Here is a 25,397-nt window from a genome sequence, read left to right as displayed (position 1 = left end):
TGGGCGGGCGCGGCCTGGCGCGCGCGGAGCGGGGGAGGGGCGAGCCGGGCGGCGGAGGTGGCGCAACTGCCGCCCCTCCCGAGGCCAAGTTTGAAAAAAGGACGCCGTTCCCGCCATTTTTCAAGCCTAAAAATAAAACTTTCTCCCCCGTTTCTTTCACTCCCCTTTCGTCCTCCGGGCCTTCCCGACTCCCGGCCTTCCGGGACGCGCCCCGTTCGGGCCAGGCCAGCCGAAGTAGCGACGGCGACGGCTTCGCCTTTCCTCCGCACCGCGGTGGCGCAGCCTGAGGCCCCTGCCCGGAGTCTGGCCCCTCGGTGTGGGCGGGCTGCGGCTCCTCGCGCCAGCCGGGGCGCGCCACGGTCCGACGCAGCGCCATGTTGGCAGGCGCCCGTCTCCCTCCGCCGCGTAAATCCGGCCTGTGGGTTCGGGCCGCCGCTCCCGGGCCCAGCCCGTGGCTTGCTTTGCGCCTGCCTCGCCGGGGTTCGGCTCGCACTGGCGGGAGCCGCGCGCTCCGGCCGCCGCCGACTCCTCTGGCTCGACTCCTGTCGGCCGCGCTGCCGTCCCCCTCCCCCGTTCTTAAAAGGGCAACGCCAGACGGCCGCCTCCGCCCGGGCTGGGCAGCAGGGGTGCGGGCGGGCCTCGGCTGGGTTCTCGGTCCCGGCGGCCGCTGCCCCCGCACGTGCTCCGGGGAGGCCGGCGCTTGCCGCCGCGGCTGCGTGAGCGGCGAGCGAGCCTTTGAGAATCGCCTCTTTCTTCTCCACCCCTGCCCTCGCGGTGATCGGGCGCGGGGCCATGTTCCCCGGCGCCCGCGCGGTGTGGCCGTGCCTCCGCCAGACCGGGGCCTCGGGTGAGTGGCGTTCTCTGGCCCTGGGGAAGCCCAGGGGAAGTCCTCCGACCCCGCCCCAGTCGAGCGATGGGCGCGCTTCGTGGAGTCAGGTAGCTGTGGGTAATAAGTTGCTAAGTTGTGGACATTTATCAACGAGGGTTCGCCTGGTGTCACCACAAATGGGGACCAGGTGGGCCACCCCGCAAGAACCCCACGTGCGTCCTCGGAGGACCCGAGGGGGATGGGTGTCTCGGCTCTGCACTCTGGGTTTTAAGATTAAGGTTTGACCAGGGCCGTCCCTTCCGTCCACAGTCAGACATTTTGTGTCGGCCACGTGCTAGTGTAATGAATGGTTAAGCCTCCTCGCACCCTAAAACTTGAAGAGTTGTGTTCCCATTTTGAAGAGTTGTTCATTTCATACCTTTGCGCAATTACTGCGTAGCTGTCCCGTCGGTGCACTGTGGAGTAGTTAGATTTAGCCAAAATTTTCAAAAGTATGCACATGGATCTTTAAAGTCTAGAATTTGAATTCTTTGTCCGCAAGCTAAAGGGCTATTAAGGTACTCTGTAAGAGTAGTGTTCCTCCCAGCAGGGAAGCACAGCTGGGGTGATCCCACTACATGGAATTTTTTCCACAAATGCGATATCTGATCTGTTCCTTTTTTGAAGTAGGTATATAGGTGCAGGTTTTAACTTTTCAAGTAATCCGTTTAGGCCTTACACTCTTGCCAAAGACAGGTCAGAGTCATGTGATTATTTCATTAACATTAAAAGTCTGTTTTCCTTGGCACTTCCACGTTGCAAGTGCTCAAAAGCAGCAGGTGATTAGTGGCCACTGTATTGGACAGGACTAGCCTCCAGCAGTCCACTGGTTTACTAAATAAATATTTGAGTACCAATATTACAGCAGGCCTGGAAAAGCAGGGTGAACTAGACAAAGAGCAGCCCCTTCCATTCTGAAGCCTCAACCCGGGGGTGCCTATTGCACTGGTGCAATTTAGGGGCCTTGGGAGCCTGCTGGGAGCCTGCCAAGGTTGGGGAATAGGTAAAGAAAGCCTGCCCTAGGGAACCTGAGGAGGAGACCGAGACAGCAGGAGTCAGGTTCTTAAGCAAGGAAAGCTTTGACCTTAAACTGAAGGCTTTTCAGGGGGAAAAAAATGCTGTGGATTTTGAAGGAATTGTAAAAGAGGAGTTAAACACTATTTTGCTTCCTTGAAGCAAATGAAAAGTTTGAAGGTGATGCCTTTAAAACCAAACTCAGTCACATGGCGACTTACAGTTGGTTGTGGGGCCAGCAGTTACAAGCTAGGCTTGGCCTCTGGGATCCAGCTGGCCTTAGTCATTTGGGAAAAGAAAAAGAACGCTTTCTTCGTCTCCTCCTTTCATGTTCCGTGATATGGACTGGAGGCTCTTAAATGCATACATGGCATCCCATGGTTGACTTTAATATCAAGCGAGAACTAAGACTTTGAGGAGGGTGAAGGTTTACTCACAAATGTTTTTTGGAGATTTTTTTTTCTCCCTTTAGACCAGATGGGCTTTTATTTGTGTGTGGTTTTTTCGGTTTGGTTTGGTTTGTTTGTTTGTTTTGTTTTGTTTTGTTTGAGGTTTGAGCATGACCCTGGTAACACTTAACCTTCTTGTGTTCCTTGGCCAGAGTACATGAGACCAAGATCTAGTAATATATCCTTATTCCTTATAAATCAAGTATGCACATTTCTTTAAGAGGGGACTTGCAAAGAAATGTATACTTAAGGGTTTTTTTCTAAGACCAAAGCAGTTCTTCATCTCAGACGTATTTTCTTAGTGGACAAAATGGCCTAAGATAGCATTTAGAAATGATCTATATGAAGAATGGAGATCCCCATTTAAAACTATACTCAAAGGTAAGAAATACTTTATACAAAATATTTGTGTTGTCAGTTACTTAGAGCAAATTGTGCAGTGCTAGAACATAACATATACACTACAGAAATTGGTAATATTTTCAGATGTGAAATGAGACACTGGCATTCAGTAGTGAGGTCTAATTTAGTTATGTTCCAGACTGGGAAAGATGTGTGTTCTTCATGTGAGGCTCTCATCCTTCCATGACACCAAACATGGCACTCTTTTCCAGCACTTCATTAACTATGCATCTAGGGACAGTTTAGCTGTGATGTTAGTTAGCTGTTTGAGTTTTCCATTCAAAGTTAGAAAGCCTGGCAGGTCTGTGATTCACAGTGGATGCCCATGCTCCAGTGGGCCAGTGCAAAGACTAGGCACTTCTTGCCCATTGTAGGAGTAGTCTTTCCTTAAGAGACATATTTCCGTTTTCCCCACTTTTATGCCTTTTAAAATGTTTTCCCCAACTTTTACCATCTTGTGTCTACTAATGTAATTTTGAGCACAATGGGGATATTCTGATTGGTTGCATAGCAACTAACTGGTTTTTTCATGTTATAAGTATTGTATCTAAATTGAAGAGATTAGGTACAGATAAACCAAAAATACTAGATTTAGATAAACAAAAATAGGATGGGCATGTGTGTGTGGGATTTTTATCATCTAGACATTCTCGTGTACAGTCTACCAGAATGTTTATTTTCTTCCAAAATCAAATTCTATTAATAATGTTTGTATTACCTTACATAAATGGAGTAAACTTCTTTATCTCCTATGTCACTATTATTGTACAGTCTTATTGTTAATGTCTGCATAAATCATAATTTATTGGGTGGTTAGAGGGTTTTTTGCCATTTTAAATAGTACTGAAATGAACTTCTTGTAATGTGAATTTTAGTCATCTGTAAAATTGCTGTTTATAATGGTTCCTTTCTTTACCTACCCACCAATAGGATATGGGTTTTCCTTCTTTCATGTTGACAGTTCTGTCACCTAAACACAATTAAGAACCACTAATGTGAATTTGCTCTGTCATTTTGAAAGCATTTTAAAATAATGGTCAGGTAGAAGGTTTGAACGGTGGTTAAGTCAGAAGAATGGAAATTGGCAAGGATGGCAGAAGTTACTTTTTTTACGTTTTTGGATTATTTCGCTTACTGCAAAAACCAGGTATTCTAATTAAACGAATTGATAACTGTAATTCTTCCATATCTTTACCCCTCCTAACTGTTGTAATTAGAGAAGATCACCCAAGCAATTTAAACCTGGTAGGTTCTGTTCTGTTTTGTTTTGTTTGAGTACCAGGAGAGTGGGAAGTGAGAGCAAGTTGGAGAGCGTGAAAGGAAAATTGCTTGATATTTCTCTGTGGCCCCTAGCACTAATTGCCGTAACTTTGCTACAGTTTAGTTCAGATTTTCCAGTGAAAAAGTACTAGAAAACAGTACTGTTTTTCTGACAGTTGCAGAAAACAAAAACAAGAGTTAAATAGGAAATAATATGGATTACTTTCAGTTCAGTGTTTATCCTGAATTCATCTTTGAATAAAGAATCTAGTTTAATTAGAAAATGGTGGATGACGAGTGAATTGGCCTTAAAAATCCACCTATCTTCAAGCAGAAGGCCAGTTAACTTTATCTTGGACCAAACAGCTCGCTGACTTGTACGCACAAATGTACAAGTGCCTGCCCAACCTTACTTCCTTAGATAGTAGCTCTGGGAGGGTTTGGAACATCAAAAGGAGAAGCTGGGACCATTTTTTTTTTCTTTATAGAGTCCCTCGTTTACTCTGAACCTAGATTGAGGGGCCACAGGGTTATCTATCCCCAACTCCCTGCCCAGGGCCACCCTCTCTTCCACAGTTATCTCCCTTGCAAGTGAGTCAGGATCCCTTCATAGTCAGCAAGGTGTTGGGGTGGGGGAGGCTTAGTTTTCTCAAATGCTGCTGGCCCCATGCCTGAGAGCAGACACCTTTTACCATGCTCCTGTTTAGAACTTTAAACAGGCTGGAACAAGGCTGCTGGGGGTTGGCTTTCTAGACCTGTCATTTTTGGGCACAGCCCCAGGTGGAACGCTCCTGTGGCCTCTGCTTTTCCTCAGTAATTCTCCCTCTGCTCTGTGCACATTCGTCAATGGCTGGTCCTGCTACTGTGCCTGTGGTGCTCTGTTCTGGTGGATAGCACGCTTTACTACATCTTCAGCTTCCTGGAAAGGTCAAGGGGCATGCCTTCTCTGCTGAGCCATATAATCCTCTGCCCTGCTCACCTTAGTAAATTCTCTTACCTTCTTCTCAAGGAGAAAATTAAAGATCTCTCTCAGGTGTGCATTCCCTGAGCTTCTTGCTCTCCCGCTTACAAACTAACCTACACGTGTATCCATCCTGGCCTTCTCCATGGGGAAAGCTCCCTCCCTCCAACAAGATAGATAGAACGATCTGTCTCATTTTTAATACGTAGTCCTTAGTGTTGTGGTTGAACATCAGCTTTTGTAATGTGATCATCTGGTTTTATTTTTGTTTGTTTTTAATGGCTTGTCTGTTTTTTTTTGTCCATGCTTTTGGGTTATTTTTTCTCACTTAGGGTAAAAATGGTATCCTCCAGCAAAAGATAAATAAATGCAAATACCTAAAATTTTCATATATCCAGAAAGATCACTTTCTGAACATATGTTTAAATACTTAAAAAAGTGATTAACATGTTAGTTGCTATTTTAAGTAAGGAACTCAACTCAGTAAGAGACTCAAATGTCTGTATTCTTTCATCTAGCAGTAGATTGTGAGAAGAGAATCCTAATTACAAAAGAAATTTTACATGAAGGTATTGTGCCATTATTATGATAGGGAAAATTAGAAATCAACAGGATTGTAAAGTAATTTGTGGTACATCCATATACTTTAATGTTTTTAGCCATTTAAAAATATCGAGTTGTTTAAAGTATGCTAAGTAATAGAGTTTTATCTCACTATATTTGAAATATTTACAAAGACTGAACTCACATACCAAAACGTTAATACCGACAAACATAAATATTCCTTGCATTGATAGGATTGTGCTTGTGATTAGAAAGAGGTTCTCCTCATATCCAGGTTTTCTCTATCATCTGCTCTGTCCCCGACATTCCTGACACAAATCCTGGTACAGTACTCTGACAAGCCTGTGACCCGTTTTCCTCATTTAACAGTTGTGAAAGCTCTTTCTCATACTGAGATATAGTGGTAACTAAAATAGACATGACCCTACCTATCATGAAAATTGAAGTCTAGCAATGACTTTTAAAATCTTTATTCTTTTAATAAATTAACATTATCGTAATTGAAATGCTAAATAAGGTTATAGAGCAAGGTCTCCCAGCCACTCGCTTTCTCTTCCTGAGAGATTTTCTATACATACAAGAAAGTGAATGTTGGTCTATTACATAAATGATAATGCCCATCCTGCACATTTTTCATCCCACAGTGTTTCCTGGAAATAAGTCCCTTGCTGATGAGCATTTATTTAAGTTGTTCTCTAATTTTTCAGTCTTTTCTTTCAATAACTTCTCATGCCTTATTTCATAAGCCTTTATACATGTTTGAAACTAATACTTTACCATTGGTACCACTCCCAGTTTTTCTGGGGTCTTTGTTGCAGGTTTCTCAGGGTTCTGTCGTCCTTGGCCCTCTTTTCAGGAATTCCATCCTTCCACTATTGTTTCTGTCCTGATGACTTCAAATACAGAACTGACAACCTGCTTCCACTCCAGACCACATTCCCAAGAGAACCTTAAACTTAGGGTTCAGCCCTCAGGGCATTCATTACATCCACCCCTCAGAAAGCTGTTCTGTTTATTTCTGTAGAGCTGCATGGCTCCCATTTCTGTAAGCCAGAACCTCAACTCCCCTCCATCATCTTCCATACCCAGCAAGTAAACCTGCAGATTTGAACCTTTAACATTTTTTTTCCTCCCAGTTCCTTCCCCTTGATTCCTGTTCTGCTGTTTGGTTCAGCAAACATGTTTTAACTCACATTTGAATCTTCATGGTAGTTTTTGATGACCCTAGTTAGGGTAGAATTTTACCAGTTGAAAGAAATGTCCAAGAGGTTATTCACCCAGTGACCTGGGAGGCAATATGACTAATTTCTAATTCTTCTTCACTTGGCTTTTGTCATGTAAGTGTCATTCTGTATAATTTGGATCCTCTGTCAGATATAGTCATAGAAAATTTCCCCAAACCAAGTGAGAACATTTTAGTTGTAGTGCTGTGTTAGTTGTGTGGGCAATTGCAGTTGACTATTTTTATGGTTTGTTGGTTTTACTTAAAAAAAAAAAAAAGAAATACATGCTTATAAAAAGCTCAGTAGAAATATGAATAAACAGCCGAGATAGGTTCCTGTCATACCCCTCTCCCTTTCCCCAGAGATTACTTTTTTTTTTTTTTTTAGCATTTATTAATGTTCCAGGTGCCATTCCCCTGCAACTCCCATGCTGTGGGTACTGTTATCTCCACTTTGCAGATGAGGAACTTGAGGCACAGAGAGGCTAAGTGAGTTTTCTGAGGTCACAGAGCTTGTAAGTGGTAGAGCCAGAATATGACCTCGGGCATCTGTTTGTAGAGCCCACCCCTCCTCATTTGACACCTTAAGTTTTCAGAAATGCTTATTTTCCTTAAAAAAAAAAAGTGTGGGGGGGGGGAAATGGCAGAGATGTATGAAGAAAAAAAGACTTAAAGGTGTAATACGCCTGCATGCATCCTAACTGAAGCCAGGGCTTGCGAGGAGGAAGTAGACAGGGTAGTGAGAAGTAGTGAAGAAGCAAGTGAGAAGTTGTGGTGTTGTGGGTATCATGACTCTAAATCTGTTTCCTTCTCTGTAAATGGGGGGAGGGTGTTGTGGTGCAAAGAATAATGAGTAAGTTCTCTGTAAATGATAGCAATTACCAGAGTACTATCCTTGGATTTTGCACTGGAGGATGGAGACTCATCTTCTCATTTTAGAACTATGAGCATCTTACTTCCATATATCTGCTTGATTAATGCTATCAAACATGGTAGATTTACCGCAAGAATGCCTTTGACCGTTACTTTGCCGTTAATTCTAATTTGCATCACTGTAAATTGACCAAAACGTGTTAAAAGTTACAAGTTTCAGAGTCAACCACAGAGCAGGAATGGAATAGGGATTATCATGGTAGATAGTCACAGACTCTTTATTAATCGATCAATATTTAAAATCATGGGGCACCTGGCTGGCTCACATGTGACCTTTGATCTCTGGGTCATGAGTTCAAGCTCCACATCAAGCCCCACGTTGGGCTTAGAGAAGTAAATAAAACTAAAATCTTCAGATGTGATACCTTTGGAGGGATTGGAATTCTGAATTTCAGGATCCACAAAGGAAATTTTATGGCCTGAAAAAGAAATCTAATGTTTAACAGTTTTCTCCCCTGAAAATATCTTTTTCACATGTAACCCAAATTGATCTTTGTTTTGAATTAAGGCCTTTTGCGTCTTGACCCCTTCCTAATGTCAAGATAATCTAAGTAAAGATGAATAAACATATAGTGCAGAAACCTATTGCCAAAAATCTTAGTGATCTTGCTGGGAAAAGTAACTGTTTCGTCTTTGCCTTGTGTCCATCTCCTGGGCCTTGAGGGAAACTCAGCCCTGGAAGGGGTGAGGCGATCTTTGCATTTGTAGTTAAAGCCGCATCTTGGGGAATAGACTTGGGAAAAGGAATGAGGTAGATACAGTTTCTTCACTTGTATCTTAAGAACTATAGTTTCTGTCTCTGGAAAGCCAAGCGTTTAAATCTTTATTTATACCATGGAGTAACATTCTATCCTTGGTATCTATTAGTATATTGTTACTAAAGGCTTAATCATTTTTCATTTATTTATAACTCTGATCTCGGTCTAAATGGAGGCTGCCCCTGTATGTGGGTGTTTTTGCTGGGTGTTTATGGTTGTAGTTTTTGCTTTGTTCTTTGTTTTATGTATGTTTTTGAAAGCTTTTCTTTTCTTTTTCTTTTTTTTCCCTTTGTCATTCACAGGTTCGAGAACTTGTTCTGGACAATTGCAAATCAAATGATGGGAAAATTGAGGGATTAACAGCTGAATTTGTGAATTTAGAGTTCCTCAGTTTAATAAATGTAGGCTTGATTTCAGTTTCAAATCTTCCCAAACTACCTAAATTGAAAAAGGTAAGTGCTTTTTCTTTAGCAGTAAAAGAACAGTCTGAGAAGGGAATCTGTATGATTTTACTTGTAAGGAAGCATGTAGTGTAGCAGAAAGCACATGGCCTTTGGAACTGGGCATGTCTGGGATTGAATTCCAGCTCTGTCATTTCCCTGATGGGTAATCTTCTGCAAGTTACTTAATCTCTCTAAGGCTCAATTTCCTCACCTGTAAACTCGCGCAACCACTTGACTTTACAGAATTGCTGTGATGTTTGGAAATAATACATGTTGGATGATCAATAAATAGTTACAAAGAATCATTATTTTCTGAATAAGTTACTAATTAATTGCTATAAATTTGATAAAATGTTAGCTGTGTTTTTTTCTCCCTTAGTATGCTCTGGTTTAGGAACCACAGGTGCCTCTCATTCTTCATGTTTTATGCTTTGTTGATTATGGGTGAGTTTCTGTAAAGACTTCATATTTGTAGTCTGTGATAGTTCAAAACCATTATATATTCTTAATGATGAGAAAGAAAGTTTAAAATGTGATTGGGGCACCTGTGTGGCTCAGTTGGTTAAGCATCTGACTCTTGATTTTTGGCTCAGGTCATGATCTCACAGTTTATGGGTTCAAGCCCCACATCAGTCTCTGTGCTAACATTGAGAACCTGGTTGGGATTCCTTCTCTCCGTCTCTGCGTGTGTGCCCTGCTTGCATGAGCACATGTGCACTCTTCTCTTTCTCTCCTTCAACAAAAAAAAATTTAAAAACAAATGTGTTGTGACTGCAAGAATTCACTGTAATGAAGCTACTGTATCTCCCTATCCTAATTGATGGCTCATTGTTCATACTTTATTGGTCTAGTTATAAACGAATCACTGTCTCCTTCCCCCTCCCCCCAATTAAAAAAAAACTCTCAAGAAAAATGTTTTCTCATGTCCTGGTCCATGTAGCTGTCATGGAGGTCCAGAATGTCAAAACTGGAAGAAACTTTGCTCTTCTAGTCTGGTCCGTTACTTTATCAGCACAGCAATAGACCCAACCCAGAAAGGCATAGTAATTGGCCTAAAGCCATCTACAAAAGAGGTTTTTACTAGAGCCAAAACTAGAACCCGTATCTCCTATTTTCCTAAACCCCTAAACCGTGCCTTTTATATTATATAATAAAAGATATGTGGTCATGTAAATATTGCAGAATTTTCTGCTGCTTTCATGGTCACTTTATTAGGGAGTTTAAGCAGAATTTTCATCCAAAAGTACACATAGAAATCTGTAATCAGATTTAGGCAAAATGCAGATAGGCTGTTCCTGTAGCCTGTTTGAGTCCTGAGAGGAACTTGTTTTGGGTTAAGTGCATGAATTAAAAGCCAGAAATGTTTTTTACTTATTTGCCTTATTTAGGTAGTAAGTGCTCAGGCAGTCCTCATGAGTTTCAGGTAACTTAGCATCCTATCAGAAAGAATAATCCTGTTATATTTAAATTGATAAGTTGTTCCCTTCTGCTAAGCATCTACTTTAATGGTTTAAGGGTAATCCGTTTATATTTACATGGGTTATTGGTGACATTGGGAGCTCTGATTCACCCATTACAAGTGATGGCTTTCTGGCATGTATCTACATAAACTTGATGCTAGTATGATTCTAGTGTGTATTTTGTGTTCTGTTTTCCTAGCATCCTGGTACATTTTCCTGATGTACTATGGTCTGTGTGCTGTCAGACTTATTCAGAAGAGAACTAAATCAGTGACCATCTATATAGGCTTTATCAAATCCTTCTGAAGTCTTGTTAATCACTTCCTTGCAGAGTTAGGGAGGAATGGAGAGATTTACAACTCAAACTTAAAGGCAGATAAAATGTTCTTAAAACTGATACAGACTTTATTTTTTTTCTGTCCTAGAGCACAGATTATTTTTTAACAAGAAACAAGTTCTGAAAGAAATTTTGTTGTATAACTGTCACAGGTTTCCTAAATTTACACATTGATTTCATTTCAAAATAAACATGTCACTAAATGCTTTGGCAGATTGCCTTGTTTCTCTGCTTCCTAAGATAGTCATGTTGAAAGGATACGAACATTACATAATGTGTGATATTCCAACCAATCAAGAGAAGTGGTCACTGTTACTGTTTTGATTTACTAAAAGCTCAGTAAAGCTAACACTTGAGTCTTAGTTGATTATAGACTTATATTTTTAAATCTAGACCATGACTAGATAATTTGACTGGAATATCCCATGGGAAGGAAAAAATGTTTTGAAATGTTGCATTTCCTCTTCTGAAATATTATTTAATAACACCTAAGTTGCAGACTTGAGTTTTCTTTTAAACTCATTCTTTCAACAAATATTTAAGTTTTTAAAACTTCTCTGTTTTGCATCATTTAGTTTATTTCATTGCATGCCAAAGACCCAGTTACACGAAGTTTTCTTGCTATTCTTTGTACATAACATGGTGGGAAAGGCAAATTCTTCTGAAGCTTCAGAATCCTGGCTTCAGAATCCTCAGTCACCACCATAACTTGCTTTGTGGTCTTGGTTATAACTTAGTTATAAAGTTGCCTTTGTAGTTCATTTTTCCTCATCTGTAAATGCGGATAATAATTTTGCCTACCCTGTAGAGTTATTGTAAAGCAAATGAGTTCATGTATCTCGAGTGTTTCAAACATTGCCCGGTGCTTAAATACTGTGTGAAAATTAGATGTGGTTACCATTGTTGTTGGCCCTTAAAATAAGAGAATTGAAACCAGTTGTACAGCCTAAGTTTTCTCATCTACAAAGTTAAGAGTTTGAATTATATGCTCTCAACTGCCCAACTTTTCCAGGCTCCAATTTCTTTCGCTTCAGATTCTGATTCATTGGTGAAGGCTCTTTCCTTCATCGGCACACCGCTTGCTGTGCTACTTGACCTGCAGCTAAGAAATTAGAGTGGGTTCTTACAAAGGCTAGTGCCGACTTTATTCGAGAAGTAGCCTCGAGTTGATTTCGACAACCCTGAAGCTGTTGGTCCACTCACTTGTTGGAGGTCATGGAGCTTTTTGAAGGGCTTGTTTTGGGGCCTGTCCCAGTCCTGAAGGTTCCTGCCTTCAGAGCAACATTCCCTGGTGGCTTCCAGGTATAGAACCTTACAATGTGTCAGAACTCTGCAGACCAAATTAGGTTTCAAGTGGGCATAGTGAGCTTTGCTTGGCACGCGGAAGAAGCTGCTTAGAATGCACAGACCATTTACCCATCCTGGCAGGTATAGAGTATTACAACTTCTCAAAGAATTCTAATTTGCTTTGACCCACTTTTTAGGTTAGAAAATGGATTCACTGATGTTAGGGGCCAGATCTTGAGCAAACTCTTAAAATTAGCAACTGGTGAAGGAACTCTTAATTCCTAACACAACTCCTCTTATCCATCCTGTTTCTCCTCCTCCCCTGAAATGTTCTTGGAATCTGTAAACTGCTTGTCTGGGTGTAATCAGGTAGAGTGGACAAACATGCCCTGATAGGAACAGAAATGATTTGATCTTGATAAGAATTTAAAAACAGTATTTCCTACTTACAAGTGTTTCTCTGTGTGTATTTGTGTGTATATTGTATATTCTCTTGCAGCTTGAGCTCAGTGACAACAGAATCTTTGGAGGTCTGGACATGTTAGCAGAAAAACTTCCAAATCTCACACATCTAAACTTAAGTGGAAATAAGCTGAAAGATATCAGCACCTTGGAACCTTTGGTAAGTACGTGAGAATTTGGAAACCAGGACTTATTGGTCATTTTCATTTTCATATTTCTTTATAGTGAGGGAAATGCTTGGAAATAGTAATTGATCAAGAGGCTGGTGGTTCTAATAATATTTTCTATAGAAGTTGTAAAGATCAGGGCCTTTCTAGTTTATGTGTTCTGTGGCTTTGCTCTCCCTACCTGATACTGTGCTGGTGTCCTTCAAGGGGGACTTCTTTTCTTTTTTGTCTTTTTTAAGTTTCATATATTGACTATAGCCTTAAACATTTATCTTAATCTTTTTTCCCCAAACTGGCAGGCTATTCTGTTTTCATAGAAAAAGCTATTTATACTGGGTGGCATATCTGAATTGTAGATGAACTGTCCAAGGACAGCTCCAGTAAGTTTTAGGTCTTCTAATTGATCTTGTGCCCCAACTGGATTGCTATTGCCTAAAGTTTTGCATGGGAACCCCCAAACCCTCCTCAGTCTTACATACTGGGATAAGCTATGAAAAGTTAAGTTCAAGTGCCAGTTGGGTTACAGTCTTGCTGTGTGACCTTGGGCAAATTGCTTCTTCTCCCTGGGCCTCAGTTTCCTCATTTATGAAGCAGGGAGGATGATAATCTCTGCCTTACCTTACTTAGCAGTTCTGGGAATACAATAAGGTGATGCACTTAACTCTGCTTCATAAGTTGGGAAGCTATGCTACTGGGGGTCCAGTCCATGTGGAGGTGTAGGCAAAAAAAGCTGAGAGACAGGTTAATGCAAGGTATGGGGCAGCCTCCCAAGCTGTTCTGTTTGGCTGCCACCTGGAAATATCTATGAATTTAAGATTGCTAAATGACTGATTTTTCTAAATAGGACATTCCATAAGTTTGGCATAGATATGAATTCCATTTTAATAAGGTTAATGGAACTCCCAACTTGTTTCATATTATCCAAAGGAGCCTAAGGCTTCTTAATGTTTTCACGTGTAGGAAAAGTCAGTGTTTCCATTTGACTTGTCTTGCAAATGTGAATGGGAGAGGTTTATGTAAGCAGATAGGAAGGGTCTCAAGATCTGGAACAGCAGAGCCCAGGAGGATAAAGCATCTTTCTCCACTATCTCTATCTATTCCGATGTCACAATACATTAAAATATTTGGGTTTCACATCACTTGTACAGAATGCTCTATTGGTATTTCAAAGAAGGGAAGGTAGTTAAATTGTAACTTCTTTTAACAAAGAATTTCCTGCCAGAATTATAGCATCTTTTCCCTCCTAATCAATAATTAAGGCTCTACTCTAATGTAAGCTAAGTTGCCTTTTATTGAGTTCCTTTATTTTTATGTTTCATTAAGTGGACCATGTTTAGCTCCTATTTCTCAAATGTTAGGAGCCTGTTTTCTCAGCTTTATTTCATAAATTTTGTCCCCTTTTTCTGTTATGGGTACACCCAGGCAGTTGGGCTCCTTCCTTTTTACTGGTTCCATTCTTTTTCTCCAAACCAATCCCCATTTCCAGTGTTTAAGCAAACATTTACTGAATTTTGCTGTATTCAAGGACATTAGCATATTCCCAATGTGTCCTCCTAGAACCCAGAGAAAAGAGAACAGCTGTCCCCCTTTTAGAGATGAGGGAACCTAGTTTAGAGAGTTTAAATAATTACTCAGTGGCCACAAATAAACGGCAAACTAGAGATTCTAAATCCAACTCTTCCATTCTTTCCATTGCCCTTTTTATGTACAAATTTATTTCATACCCAAATTGACCTTAAACTGGGAATTCCAACAGGAGCACTAAATTAAGTGCTGGTGTCTCCCAATTGACAGGCTACATCTAAGCCTTTATTGTTTATGTGTCAATGATAGGCCTATCGATTCACGGTAATTGTGAGCATCATGTTGGATGACCGGCTGTTGCCTAATTCTTGTGCCAACCTGAGTCCTCTCTGATGTTTCACCAGAAGCCTTTGTCTGTGTTGTAGCGCACAGAGGCAGAGCAGAAGCAAACCTTGTATGGGAGTTGTTTTCTTGGGCATTCTGACCTGGTCATTGATGAATGAGGACCCTTTGGTGGTTGTGAAAGTCTCAGTCCCCCAGGACAGTGAAGAATGAGAAGTAATCATAGTTGTAGTTACCAATTTTAGAGGATCTGCTATGTATCATACACAGTAGTAGATGCTTTACATATGTTGTTTCATTAGTAATCCATAAAAAAACATTTCTACAAAAGAATAGAAATAACAAGGCCCTCATTTTACATATGAGGAAGCTGAGGCTTGGGAGAGTCCAAGTCCCTTGTCCAGAGTCACACACTTGGCTAGCCAGTGACAGAGCCACAGCTCTGCATACCCAGGGCCATCTGGAAAAGCCTGGGCTCCCATAATTCTCCTGAACTTGCTGTTCAGATTCCTAGGGGGTGTTAGGTAGGTCTCCTGAAGTTATATCTTGGAATAAAATAAAGCTGTAGGAGAAGGTGAAGGGGGGAATGTTGGGTCCATTTTGTCTTTTGAAAGTTTTCTTCAATGCGAAAAACACCATCCTCATCCTCATTAACCACGTACATTTTGAACACCGTCTACTTTGAGCCCAGTTCTTACAGTCAATGCAATGATTGTGAATGCCTCTGCTTGCTACAGGGACATTAATCGAGAGACAAAGAAGGCATCAGTTCAAACTTCCTTGGACACCTTTTTTAAGAGACCTGGGCCATCCAAACCATCCCCCAAAGCCCTTCTAAATTCTAAGAAGGCAAGCAAAATTATTGTTAATAAAATGTTTAATGTTTATTATGGCTAGCCTATTAGTTTTAGGCCAAATTTCTGGTATGGTAGCATTCTGATTTTGGGGGTTTTTGGTTTTATTTTTGTTTTTTTAGCAGTATTTACACATTACATTGGGATCCTGAATAATCTGTGGGTAGTATATTTTGGACCTTAAAGCACAATTTTAATATTTTAAACAATTCTAGAGTACTACAATTACTTGGAATTTTGTTATTATTTCACTTCGTTTTCTAACATACTGTTTGGCATGTTTGAATTATTCATAATGGGTCCTTTTCTTAAGTAGCCAAAAACCTCACAGATACATGGGGTTTCAGTAATAGGTGAGCCTTGGAGGCCTGTTTTCTCTGATATTAGATGGAATTAGAGAAAGCGCTTGAGGCGCTGTAGAACATTAAAGATCAGGGGTTGTATGCATTTCCTGGGTATACTTTTGAGAAGTACATGGCTCTTTGCTTGAGTAGAGAATTTTTAGACTTTGGGAAAGCTGCCGAAATTTACTCGTGGTTGTATCTGAGCTGGTAGAGAGTCTACCTTTTTGTGAAGAGAAAAGAGTTCCCAGTGTGCCAGCTAGTTGTCTGGGGCTGTATTTTGACATTTTTTCCCTCTTTTGCAAGAAGTCCTACCTGGGCTTCTGGAGATCCAGGGCCTGCCCAGTGGGGAACCTAATCTGAAAGCTACACAACATAAAAGCAGTTCTCCCTATGATGAGAAGGTCTGAAGACAGCTTTCTTATGATCTCAGGGGACTAACTTACATAAGCACATTATTTGATCCATAAACTCTTGGATCACTGTACATTGGTGTTTTGAGGAGTGCATTTGCCTGTTGCCGTAACCCTTCTCCGTGTTCCCTGCCTGGCTCTCTGTTCCCAAGGGCTGTTCAGTGAAAATAAAACAAGTGTGGGAACCTCTTCTTTGACCAGGAAGAGGAAGATTCTGTAAGTGCAGGGGTCAGCCGCCCTTTCCTCTACAGGGCCAGATAGTAGACCTGTTGGGCCTCAGAGGCCATATGGTCTCTGTTGCATCTACTCAGCTTTGCCATGATTCTAGCACAAAAGAAGCTGTACGTAATACACAAATGAAGTGGCCGAGTTAACAATGAGATGTATTTTACAAAAACAGGCACTGGACCAGGATGGGCCAGTCGTTTTTTCCAAGCCCTGCTTTGGGGCAAAGAATTTTAAAACATTTTGTAACTCTCCTTACTTAGATAGCTTAACTCTTAAAGACAAGGTTTTTTTCATCTGCATTTCTTCCCAGGTCCTTGTAAATGCTGAAATAGTTTTCCCAATAAAGCATCAAAGCCTTTAAACGACGTTTATTTTTTGCACCTCAACTTCAGGCAGAGATCCTCTTAATTTTTTTGTTAGTACTACTTTCTCAGAGAATACCAAGCTTTTTCTCCTGATTCAGAGCCATTAAAAGTGACATTTATGAAGCTATATGTCATATGCTCTCCAGGCTTATTGGCCATATTATAGAGGGTTCAGGCTACATACAGCTTCATGTTTTGTGTTTGCTTTTTAAACACTTGCGCCTCTTCTCCTCCTATGAGGCTCTGTTGTATTTCCTGTTGCTGTCTCCTTACTTGCCTGTGATATACAACCTCTGCCCTCCCAATGTCTTCCTTCACCTTAGTCACAATTTAGTAGAGCTGGGATAGAAATATACTAGTACACAGTTGTAATAAATGAATCTCTAAGTAAAATACATGGAGTGTTTCTTATCCACTTCGGCTACTCAGAGCACCTTCCTTGGCCCAAACTTTTAGCTCCCAACTATTTTGTGTTTTAGATAGAAGATGAAACCAAAGTTCTAAACAAATGAGGTTTTGCAACAGAATTTCAGGGTATGGTAAAATCAGAAGAATTTTACATCTGAAAGGTCTGGTAATACTATTGATCTTTCTCCCCGAAATTAAAAAAGAATAATGTTTCTCTCCTGAAGTTTCAACTCTTAGTGCCCCCTCGTTTCCCCTAGCCTGTACTGCCTCCTCCCTTCCTGGAGAATAACTGTCACTACACTTCGTGCTTTATTATATTCCATTCTCTAGTATTCCACATATGTGTCTTTGAGTAGAAATCTACCTGAAGATTAGGTTGGTTGATTGAATGAATTTTTTCCCCATCCCTGTCACCCCAGAGCTTTGGTGACTAGGTTTGATACCCAGGAAGTTCTACTGACCATTGGATCACTTGGATGTTAAAACTTAGTTTGAACCAAATTATTAAAACTCTGATTTGTCTCATACTGTGAAAATATTCAGTTTAAATAAATATTTCTTCAAATTTATTTTTCTTAAAACTACTAATGCTGCCAGAAAAAGACCATTCTCTGAGAAGGTAGATTGTAGAAGCTAAAATCTAGTGACCTACTATAAAGGTTGCAAAGGACTTGAAATGTTTTCCTGAGTATAAAGCTGAGTTGGTAGCAGCTAACTGAATACAGAGCCTAGAAGTTTACTTCTTTGGGAGATGGGTTTTGTTGCTTATGTTCCTTTGGTTTAGAAAGTATATTTTTGGATCCTTTTCTTCAGAAAAAGTTGGAATACCTGAAGAGCCTGGATCTGTTTAACTGTGAGGTTACTAACCTGAATGATTACCGAGAGAGTGTCTTCAAGCTCCTGCCTCAGTTGACCTACCTGGATGGCTATGACCGAGAGGATCGGGAAGCCCCTGACTCAGATGCTGAGGTGGATGGTGTGGATGAAGAAGAGGAGGATGAAGGTGAGTGGTCACAACATCCAGTGAAGTGAATTTCTGCCTTTGAAAGGTCATGATAAAACTCTGGTATGTTCTTGCTATTGAGAAAAATAATATGTATGTCTATAGGCCTTCCATTAATTTGGAATTAGGACTTCTGATGAATTTTAAGAAGCTCTTGGAACATTGAAGCCTTGAAATGATTCAAAATAATGGGTTTTTAGCTCATTAGTCTTGAATTTGGAGAGATCATAGACTGTGCCCTAACATATTGAAATAATTATGGTTTACCCTTTACTAAAAGGACCATCATCTCATGTTTCCCTGCCTATTCTAGTTATTCCCCTTTCTTGGTTACTGTCTGACTTAATCCTTACAAACTCTGCTCTGTCAGCACTTCCAGATTGCACTTCCTGATGTCTGGGAGCTAAGTTAGGTTCCTTTGCATGCTAAAGCATCCCTTCATTTACTTCTTTTATGACCTGTCACTCTACTGTTCTTGTCCCTTTTCAGCTGTGTTATTATGATCTTCTTGGGTAGGAAGTATCTTTTTCATCGTTATTAACAAGGCCTACCACCTCGTAGATACTAGGTCCATGTCCATTATATCCAAATGTCAATAAAACAGTTTTGCTGAAGGGCTTGTGCTTTTCTTGCATGGTGACTCACTGACTCTGAGCCATTCAGGATAAATAGTTTCTTGCCTTTCCACTGGCTTAAAAGGAAGCAGAGTGATCAATTTTCATGTAAGTCAGCATGAAGAAAACTTACTCTCCTAGAATGCCTGATGTTGCTGGAATCTGTGGTATTACTGTATTTGAAGCATTATTTTAAATGTCTTTTTCTTTAAAGATAAAATCCACAAAAAGAAATGGTCAAAAAAAAGTGGAGGAGGAAATTTATCAGGCAGCTTGGGTGCAAATTAATGGTGTAGTACTCTGGTAGCACTTTTGCAGTTTTACGGCAGATTTGAGGCAAGTTAATAAAGGATGGGATGTAGGTTGGTAAAGTGGACACAGACTAGGACATCTCCCTTTGTTCCAAATGTTCACTTAGTCTCTTCACTGCAGGTTCTCTGTTATTCCTGAAAGCCATTTGTGCCTCTTTGTTTAATTAAGCTCACCTTAAACAGGCTGAATGGCTGCGTGTGCAGGAGCATGTAAGGAAATTACTTGGAGGGTGGAGAGCAGCTCCTGAGAAGGAGTATCAGTCAGGCAACAAATTTGGGTATTTCCTAGGTGCCCAGCATTGAGGTATATAGTTTTGAAGGTAAAAATCAGACATGGTTCCTGTCCTCTTGGTGCTTAGTGTCTTTTGAGAAGAGAAAAAGTGTAAAATAGTCACAAGTGAATAAAGCATGAGATAATGGAGAAGCGCAGGTGCTTATGTGAGAGCATGTGAGCTGGGATTAGGAGGTCTGGCGAGCCTACCTTTAAGAAGTGATGTTTAGGGATGCCTGGGTGGCTCAGTTGGTTGCGTGCCCAACCCCCCCCCCCCCATTTTTAAGTTTATTTTTTTGAGAGAGATAGCAAGCAAGGGAGAGGCAGAAAGAAAGACCGAGAATCCCAGCTAGGCTCTGTGTTGTCATCACAGAGCCTGATGCAGGACTCGAACTGTGAGATCATGACCTGAACTGAAACCAAGAGTTGGATGCTTAACCGACTCAGCCACCCAGGCTCCCTGAGCATTCAACTCTTGATTTCAGCTCCGATTATGATCTCATAGTTTAATGGGCTCTGTGCTCACTGCTCAGAGCCTGCTTCGGATCCTGTCTCCCCCTTTCTGGCCCTCCTGCCCGCATGCTCTCTCTCAAAAAGAAATACATATTTAAAAAATTAATTTAAAAATGTGATGTTTAACTGAGTCGCAAGGGTTTGAATCTGTTAGCCAAGCAGAGAAGAAAGGGAGGAATATGCAGAGACTAGGGAGCAGGACAGCACAGCGAGCTTCAGGACCAGGAGAGGGAAGAACTGCTTGCCTAGAGGCCTGCACCAAATGGAGTAGAGACACAGAGGGTGCAGGTACCGCTCAGCCTGCCTCTTATTTCCCTCCCTTCACAGGGTTATTACGAGTGTCTCTTAGGTTCTTCATCTGGCAGCTGACTTTATGGTGGTGCCCTCACTTTCAAGAAGGAGCCCATTATTTATTTATTTATTTTGGGAAGAAGGTAACTTTTTACTATGGAAAATTTCAGACCTAGATAAAGATAGAAATAATAGTAAAACAAACTTTCATGTTGCCCATCATTGAGCCTCAACGATCACTAATTTGTGGCTGATACTATTTTATATATACACATCCCTACCTACTTTTCCCATCCTTATTTTGAAGCAAATCCCAGAGATAATATCATTTCATCACTAACTGTTGTAGCGTACATCTGGTCCACCAGGACCCCTGGTCTCCAGCTCCATGGCACCATGGTGGACAAAGGGACTGAGTTGCAGCAGCCTGGGAGAAAGCGGGTAACTGAGGTGCATGGGTTTCCTGGACATTGGTGTAGCCCAGCATTTGTCCTGTGGCTCACCCTGAAGTGCCCCAGCACACTAGCAGGTGTGTCTCATGGGCCGTCAAGGGTATTCAATGAATTCCTTTGGACTGTTTTCAGAAGGAGAAGATGAGGAGGACGAGGAGGATGAGGATGGTGAGGAGGAAGAGTTTGATGATGAAGACGATGAAGATGAAGACGAAGATGTAGAAGGGGAAGATGATGAAGATGAAGTCAGTGGGGAGGTTGGTGCAACTTTGCTGCTGTTTCCATTTGTAGTTAAAAATGTTGGTAATTTTATTTTGTAGTGTTTTTAAGAAAAATGAAAGAAAAGGAAAAAGTCTTCTGATGCAAGCAGTGAACTTGTAAATAGACCATTAACAGTCTGATGGATTTAATTTGTGTTCCCTCTTTTTAGTAAATACTAAGTGAAATGCTTGGCTCTATGGGATTAGTCTTGACTTTTTAACTTAGTTGGGAGGAAGTAATGAGTTGAGTGTTCGTTCCATAAGATGAGAAAACTGGAAATGTTGAGAACTGATGGGTGTTCTGTTCCTTCTGTTGTGTTGAAGGAGGGGAGGGTATAGTTACCAAGCGTGAACTTATTCTTTTATGTTGAGCCCAATTTGGTAAATATTCTGTACTTGCTGTTTTCAAGATTTGGGGATGCAAAGTTAAACAAGAATGTGGTCCTATCTTGAAAGAGCAGGTAGTCTAGTTTATGGGACACCCAGTAATACAGTATCTCCGGGGAGCTGACTGCAGTAGGACGACAGGAGGAAGGACTGACCTAACTTTGGCAAACCTCAGGGAGGTCGTGAAGACAGGCAGAGAAAATGAAATGTCATCAAAAAGCATGTTCCTTTGTAGTATAAAAAAAGTAAGGCTGAGCATTTATGTAATCTCATAGGTATTTAATGAAATTAAGTTCCTAAAAGAAGCTTTTTCTAAGGATGGGAGTACAGAGTTTTGTCCAAACTGGTTATCAAATTAAAAAATTTTAGGGGCACCTAGGAAGCTCATTTGGTTAAGCATCTGATTTCAGCTCAGGTCATGATCTCACAGTTTGTAGGTTTGAGTCCTATGTTGGGCTCAGAGCCTGGAGCCTATTTCGGATTCTGTGTCATATCTCTCTGCTCCTCTTTGTGCTGTCTGGCTCTCTCAAAATAAAAGAATAAACATTTAAAAAAATAAAAAATTTAAATCATTTTTTGAATTATTATAAATATATTAAATAAACATGTTTGGCAAATAAAATGCTTGCTTCTGAAAAGCAGTTTTTAAGGAAAATTTTAATTCAAGTTTATTCAGAAAAATGAACAGATCTCAAAGTTTTCTCCTTGGTGAATTTTTATATTTATTGGCAAATTATTTTTTTCTCTGTACATCTCAGCTTGGCAAATCAACCTAATAGTGGTTGCTATGTACTGTTCTTTAGGAAGAAGAATTTGGACACGATGGAGAAGTTGATGAAGATGATGAGGATGAAGATGAAGATGAAGATGAAGGTGGGTCTAATGCAGGTACTTTAGTCCTCCTAAGTTAAAAGTCATGGCGAAATGTCCATTAATTTAGAACTTTAAAACTACAGAGAACAAAATTTCCCTTTGTCCTCGTGGTCTTCACAGGCTCTTCTATAACCCAGTCAGTGAGCCTGTACCGGTGCAGAGCTCCTGCTCTGCGGTGACTGATCGTGCCTGTCTGCGGGCAGGAGGCTGGCCCTCGGTCCCATACTTTAAATGTGTTTTTCGACCCCATCATTTGGGTTACTGCCCCACATAAGATTTCTGGTTTTGGAATTCTTTCTTTTAAAAAAAGCCTTCCTGGCTGGATCATGTTTTTGGCAGTATGTATAAATAGCACCTTTCTAGTTTTATTACTGTTAATTCCTTTTCCCTACCACAACCACAACTTTGAGTGACGCATCTGTTTATTACTCATTGAGAGTATAGATTCACATACCTGTGTAGGTTTCAGAGAACCAGATTATTTGCTCTGTTTTCCATTGGTTCTTTCTTTCTCAGTACCTGCCTTCAAGGAGCTTTATGAAACATAATGCAGATTTAGGTAATTTTATTGACATAGCCATGAACTTTTACTAGTTGGACAAAAACAGGATGATGTACAGGTATTTTTGGCTCAAATACCTAAGAATTCTAAGAAATACGTTTTGAGTTAATATTAACTAGCTACAATTTGAGTCCGCTTTTAGACAGCAACTTAAAATTGAGAAAACTGGGTTTTAACTTTGCCGTCATTTGAGGTGCTGCTGTGCATTTTGCTCTTAAAATCAGCAACCTACCAATTTGATCGGTCTTACATTTTTTTCAACTCCCAACCATCAAGTTCATTGTTACCTGTTACCAGTAACTTAGACAAATGCCTTTCCCATTGTCTCAAAATGAATTTTTGTTATTGTGCAGAGGAAGAAGAAAGTGGGAAAGGTGAAAAGAGGAAGAGAGAAACAGACGATGAAGGAGAAGATGATTAAGACCCCAAATAACTTGCAAAAAAAGAACTGTTCAGTATTGGTTGGACTGCTCATATGGATTTGGTAGCTGTTTAAAAAAAAAAAAATTGTAGCTGTGATACAAACCCCAGGACACCCACCCACCCAAAGAGCCAAAGAATAGTTCCTGTGACATTCCACCTTCCTCCATTTAGTCCCTCTTGGAAATTTACCACCAAGCTTGGGGACTTCACCCCAACAAAATTGTAAGCGTTTGTTAGGTTTTCGTGTAAGACTCTTGCTGTAGCGTGGATAGCTGTGATTGGTGAGTCAATCGTCGGTGGCTACCAGTTACACCGAGACTGTAACAGCATTTTTACTTTCTGTACAACAAAGAAGCTTTGTAAATAAAATCTTAACATTTTGGGTCTGTTTTTTTCATGCTTTTCTTTTCTTTTTAATGAAATTTTTTTACATTAGGACATTTTATGTGTCAACTGCCAAAAAAGTATTTTTAAGAATTTAAGTGAAATAAACACGTTCCTCTTTGGTAAAGCCTAGTTGTATGCTTACATTTTTAAATTAGACTTTAACTCAAAGCTCATGTTGAAACACTACAGAACTGGTTTCTCTGGATTTTTTATGTATTAGTGGTTGTTGAGAGGAAATGCACAAGTGTATAGGATCTTTGAACACTTAAATCTGATTCTCATTTTTCTGCTGTGGGAGTAGACTTTATTATTTATGTGTGTGTATATAAATGCTTATTTTTTTCAATTTTTTTAATATTTATTTTTGAGAGACAGAGACACATCATGAGCAGGGGAAGGGCAGAGAGAGAGAGAGAGAGAGAGGGATACACAGAATTGGAAGCAGGCTCCAGGCTCCGAGCTGCCAGCACAGAGCCCAATGTGGGGCTCAAACCCATGAACTGTGAGATCATGACCTGAGCCGAAGTCAGATGCTCAACCGACTGAACCACCCAGGCACCCCAATGTTTGCTTATTTTTGAGAGAGGGTACACACATGAGTGGCCAGAGGGTCAGAGAGAAAGAGAGCATCCTAAGTGGTCTCTGTACTGAGAGCACAGAGCTGGATGTAGGGCTCAAACTCATGAACCATGAGATTATGACCTGAGCCAAAGTAAGCAGCTTACCCCACGAGCCACCCAGGTGCCCTGGGAGTAGACTAGTTTGTTTTTATCATCTGTGTATTTTTGAGAGACAGCATGAGTGGAGGAGGGGCAGAGAGGGAGAGACAGAATATGAAGCAAAGTCCAGGCTCTGAGCTGTCAGCCAATGTGGGGCTCCAACCCAGAAACTGTAAGATCATGACCTGAGCTGAAGTCAGACACTTAACCAACTGAGCCACCTAGGAGCCCCTAGACTTTTTTTTAATTAATTAATTTATTTATTATTAAAAAAAAATTTTTTTAATGTTTACTTATTTTTGAGAGTGACAGAGACAGGGAGAGGCAGAGAGGGAGACACAATGCCAAGCAGGCTTCAGGCTCTGAACTGTCAGCAGAGCCCGATGTGGGGCTGGAACTCAAAAAGCATGAGATCATGACCTGAGTGGAATTCGGATGCCCAATGACAGTCACCCAGGTGCCCCTATTTTATTTATTTTGAGACAGTGCAAACGGGAGGGTCAGAGAGAGAGGGAGACACAAAATCAAAAGACAGTCTCCTGGCTCTGAGCTATCAGCACAGAGCCCAACGTGGGGCTCGAACTCATGAACTGTGAGATCATGACCTGAGCCGAAGTCGGACACTTAACCGACTGAGCCACCTAGGTGCCCCGACTTTTTAAATGACGTTTGAAATTCAGTGCTTTGGAGCCCCTGAAAGCCAATGCAAATTAGATTCAAGTAATAGGCAAGTTAAGAAAAAAAAAGGAAAAGTCATACTGTGGGGTTCTGGGAGATCCTAATTCTAATTCTGCCTCTGCCACTGATTTCCTGTGTAACCTTGTGTTGACCTCTGGATCACCTCCCAGTCTGTAAAATTGAGAGGGTGTGACCAAATGGCCTCTGAAGTCTCTTGTAGCACTGATGGTCTGTGACCCTCACTGACAGGGAGGTCTGAAGAAAAAAATGGGCTTTGTATCAAGGCCAAAACACGGAGGGTTTGACTGACAAGTGAACACACTATGGTTTGTTACCAAGACAGGCGTGCTAAAGAGGAATGACATGTGAAAAGCCCTGCCAGGGAGGTGGGTAGGCACTGCCCAAGGTCAACTCAGCTCTTCCAGAAGATGGAAATTTTCTCTATTCTTAAAGACTAACGGGATTTGGGGGAGGGGCAGATGGTCTTCAGTCCGTGAGTTCAATGGCTCACCATTTAATAGATAATGTGATTTTGTTGTCAATGTTTTTTTGTAGTAGATTGAGGATTCTTTTAGTAAATCTTAAACTATA

The 25,397-nt window shown here is 40.9% G+C and overlaps 1 protein-coding gene across 2 annotated transcripts in view; it reads left to right on the top strand.

Annotated features, from left to right (window-relative positions):
• ANP32B (acidic nuclear phosphoprotein 32 family member B) overlaps positions 1–23,408 on the top strand; it is a 24,395-nt gene extending 987 nt beyond the window's left edge. Inside the window, exons 2-7 of one of the 2 annotated variants that reach the window (XM_029920435.1) lie at positions 8,734–8,883; positions 12,458–12,580; positions 17,876–18,065; positions 20,650–20,774; positions 21,968–22,052; positions 22,953–23,408. In XM_029920435.1, coding sequence (XP_029776295.1) covers positions 8,734–8,883; positions 12,458–12,580; positions 17,876–18,065; positions 20,650–20,774; positions 21,968–22,052; positions 22,953–23,020 — 741 coding nt within the window. In that variant the 3' untranslated portion in view covers positions 23,021–23,408. The remainder of the gene's footprint in view (positions 1–8,733; positions 8,884–12,457; positions 12,581–17,875; positions 18,066–20,649; positions 20,775–21,967; positions 22,053–22,952) is intronic. The other variant, XM_029920436.1, reaches the window with a different exon arrangement.
• The last annotated feature ends 1,989 nt before the right edge of the window (positions 23,409–25,397 follow it).

The sequence above is a fragment of the Suricata suricatta genome, chromosome 13, assembly GCF_006229205.1.
Source record: "Suricata suricatta isolate VVHF042 chromosome 13, meerkat_22Aug2017_6uvM2_HiC, whole genome shotgun sequence".
NCBI lineage: Eukaryota > Metazoa > Chordata > Mammalia > Carnivora > Herpestidae > Suricata > Suricata suricatta.
The sequence above is the reverse complement of the archived record's forward strand: the minus strand, read 5'-3'. Positions and strand labels throughout refer to the sequence as shown.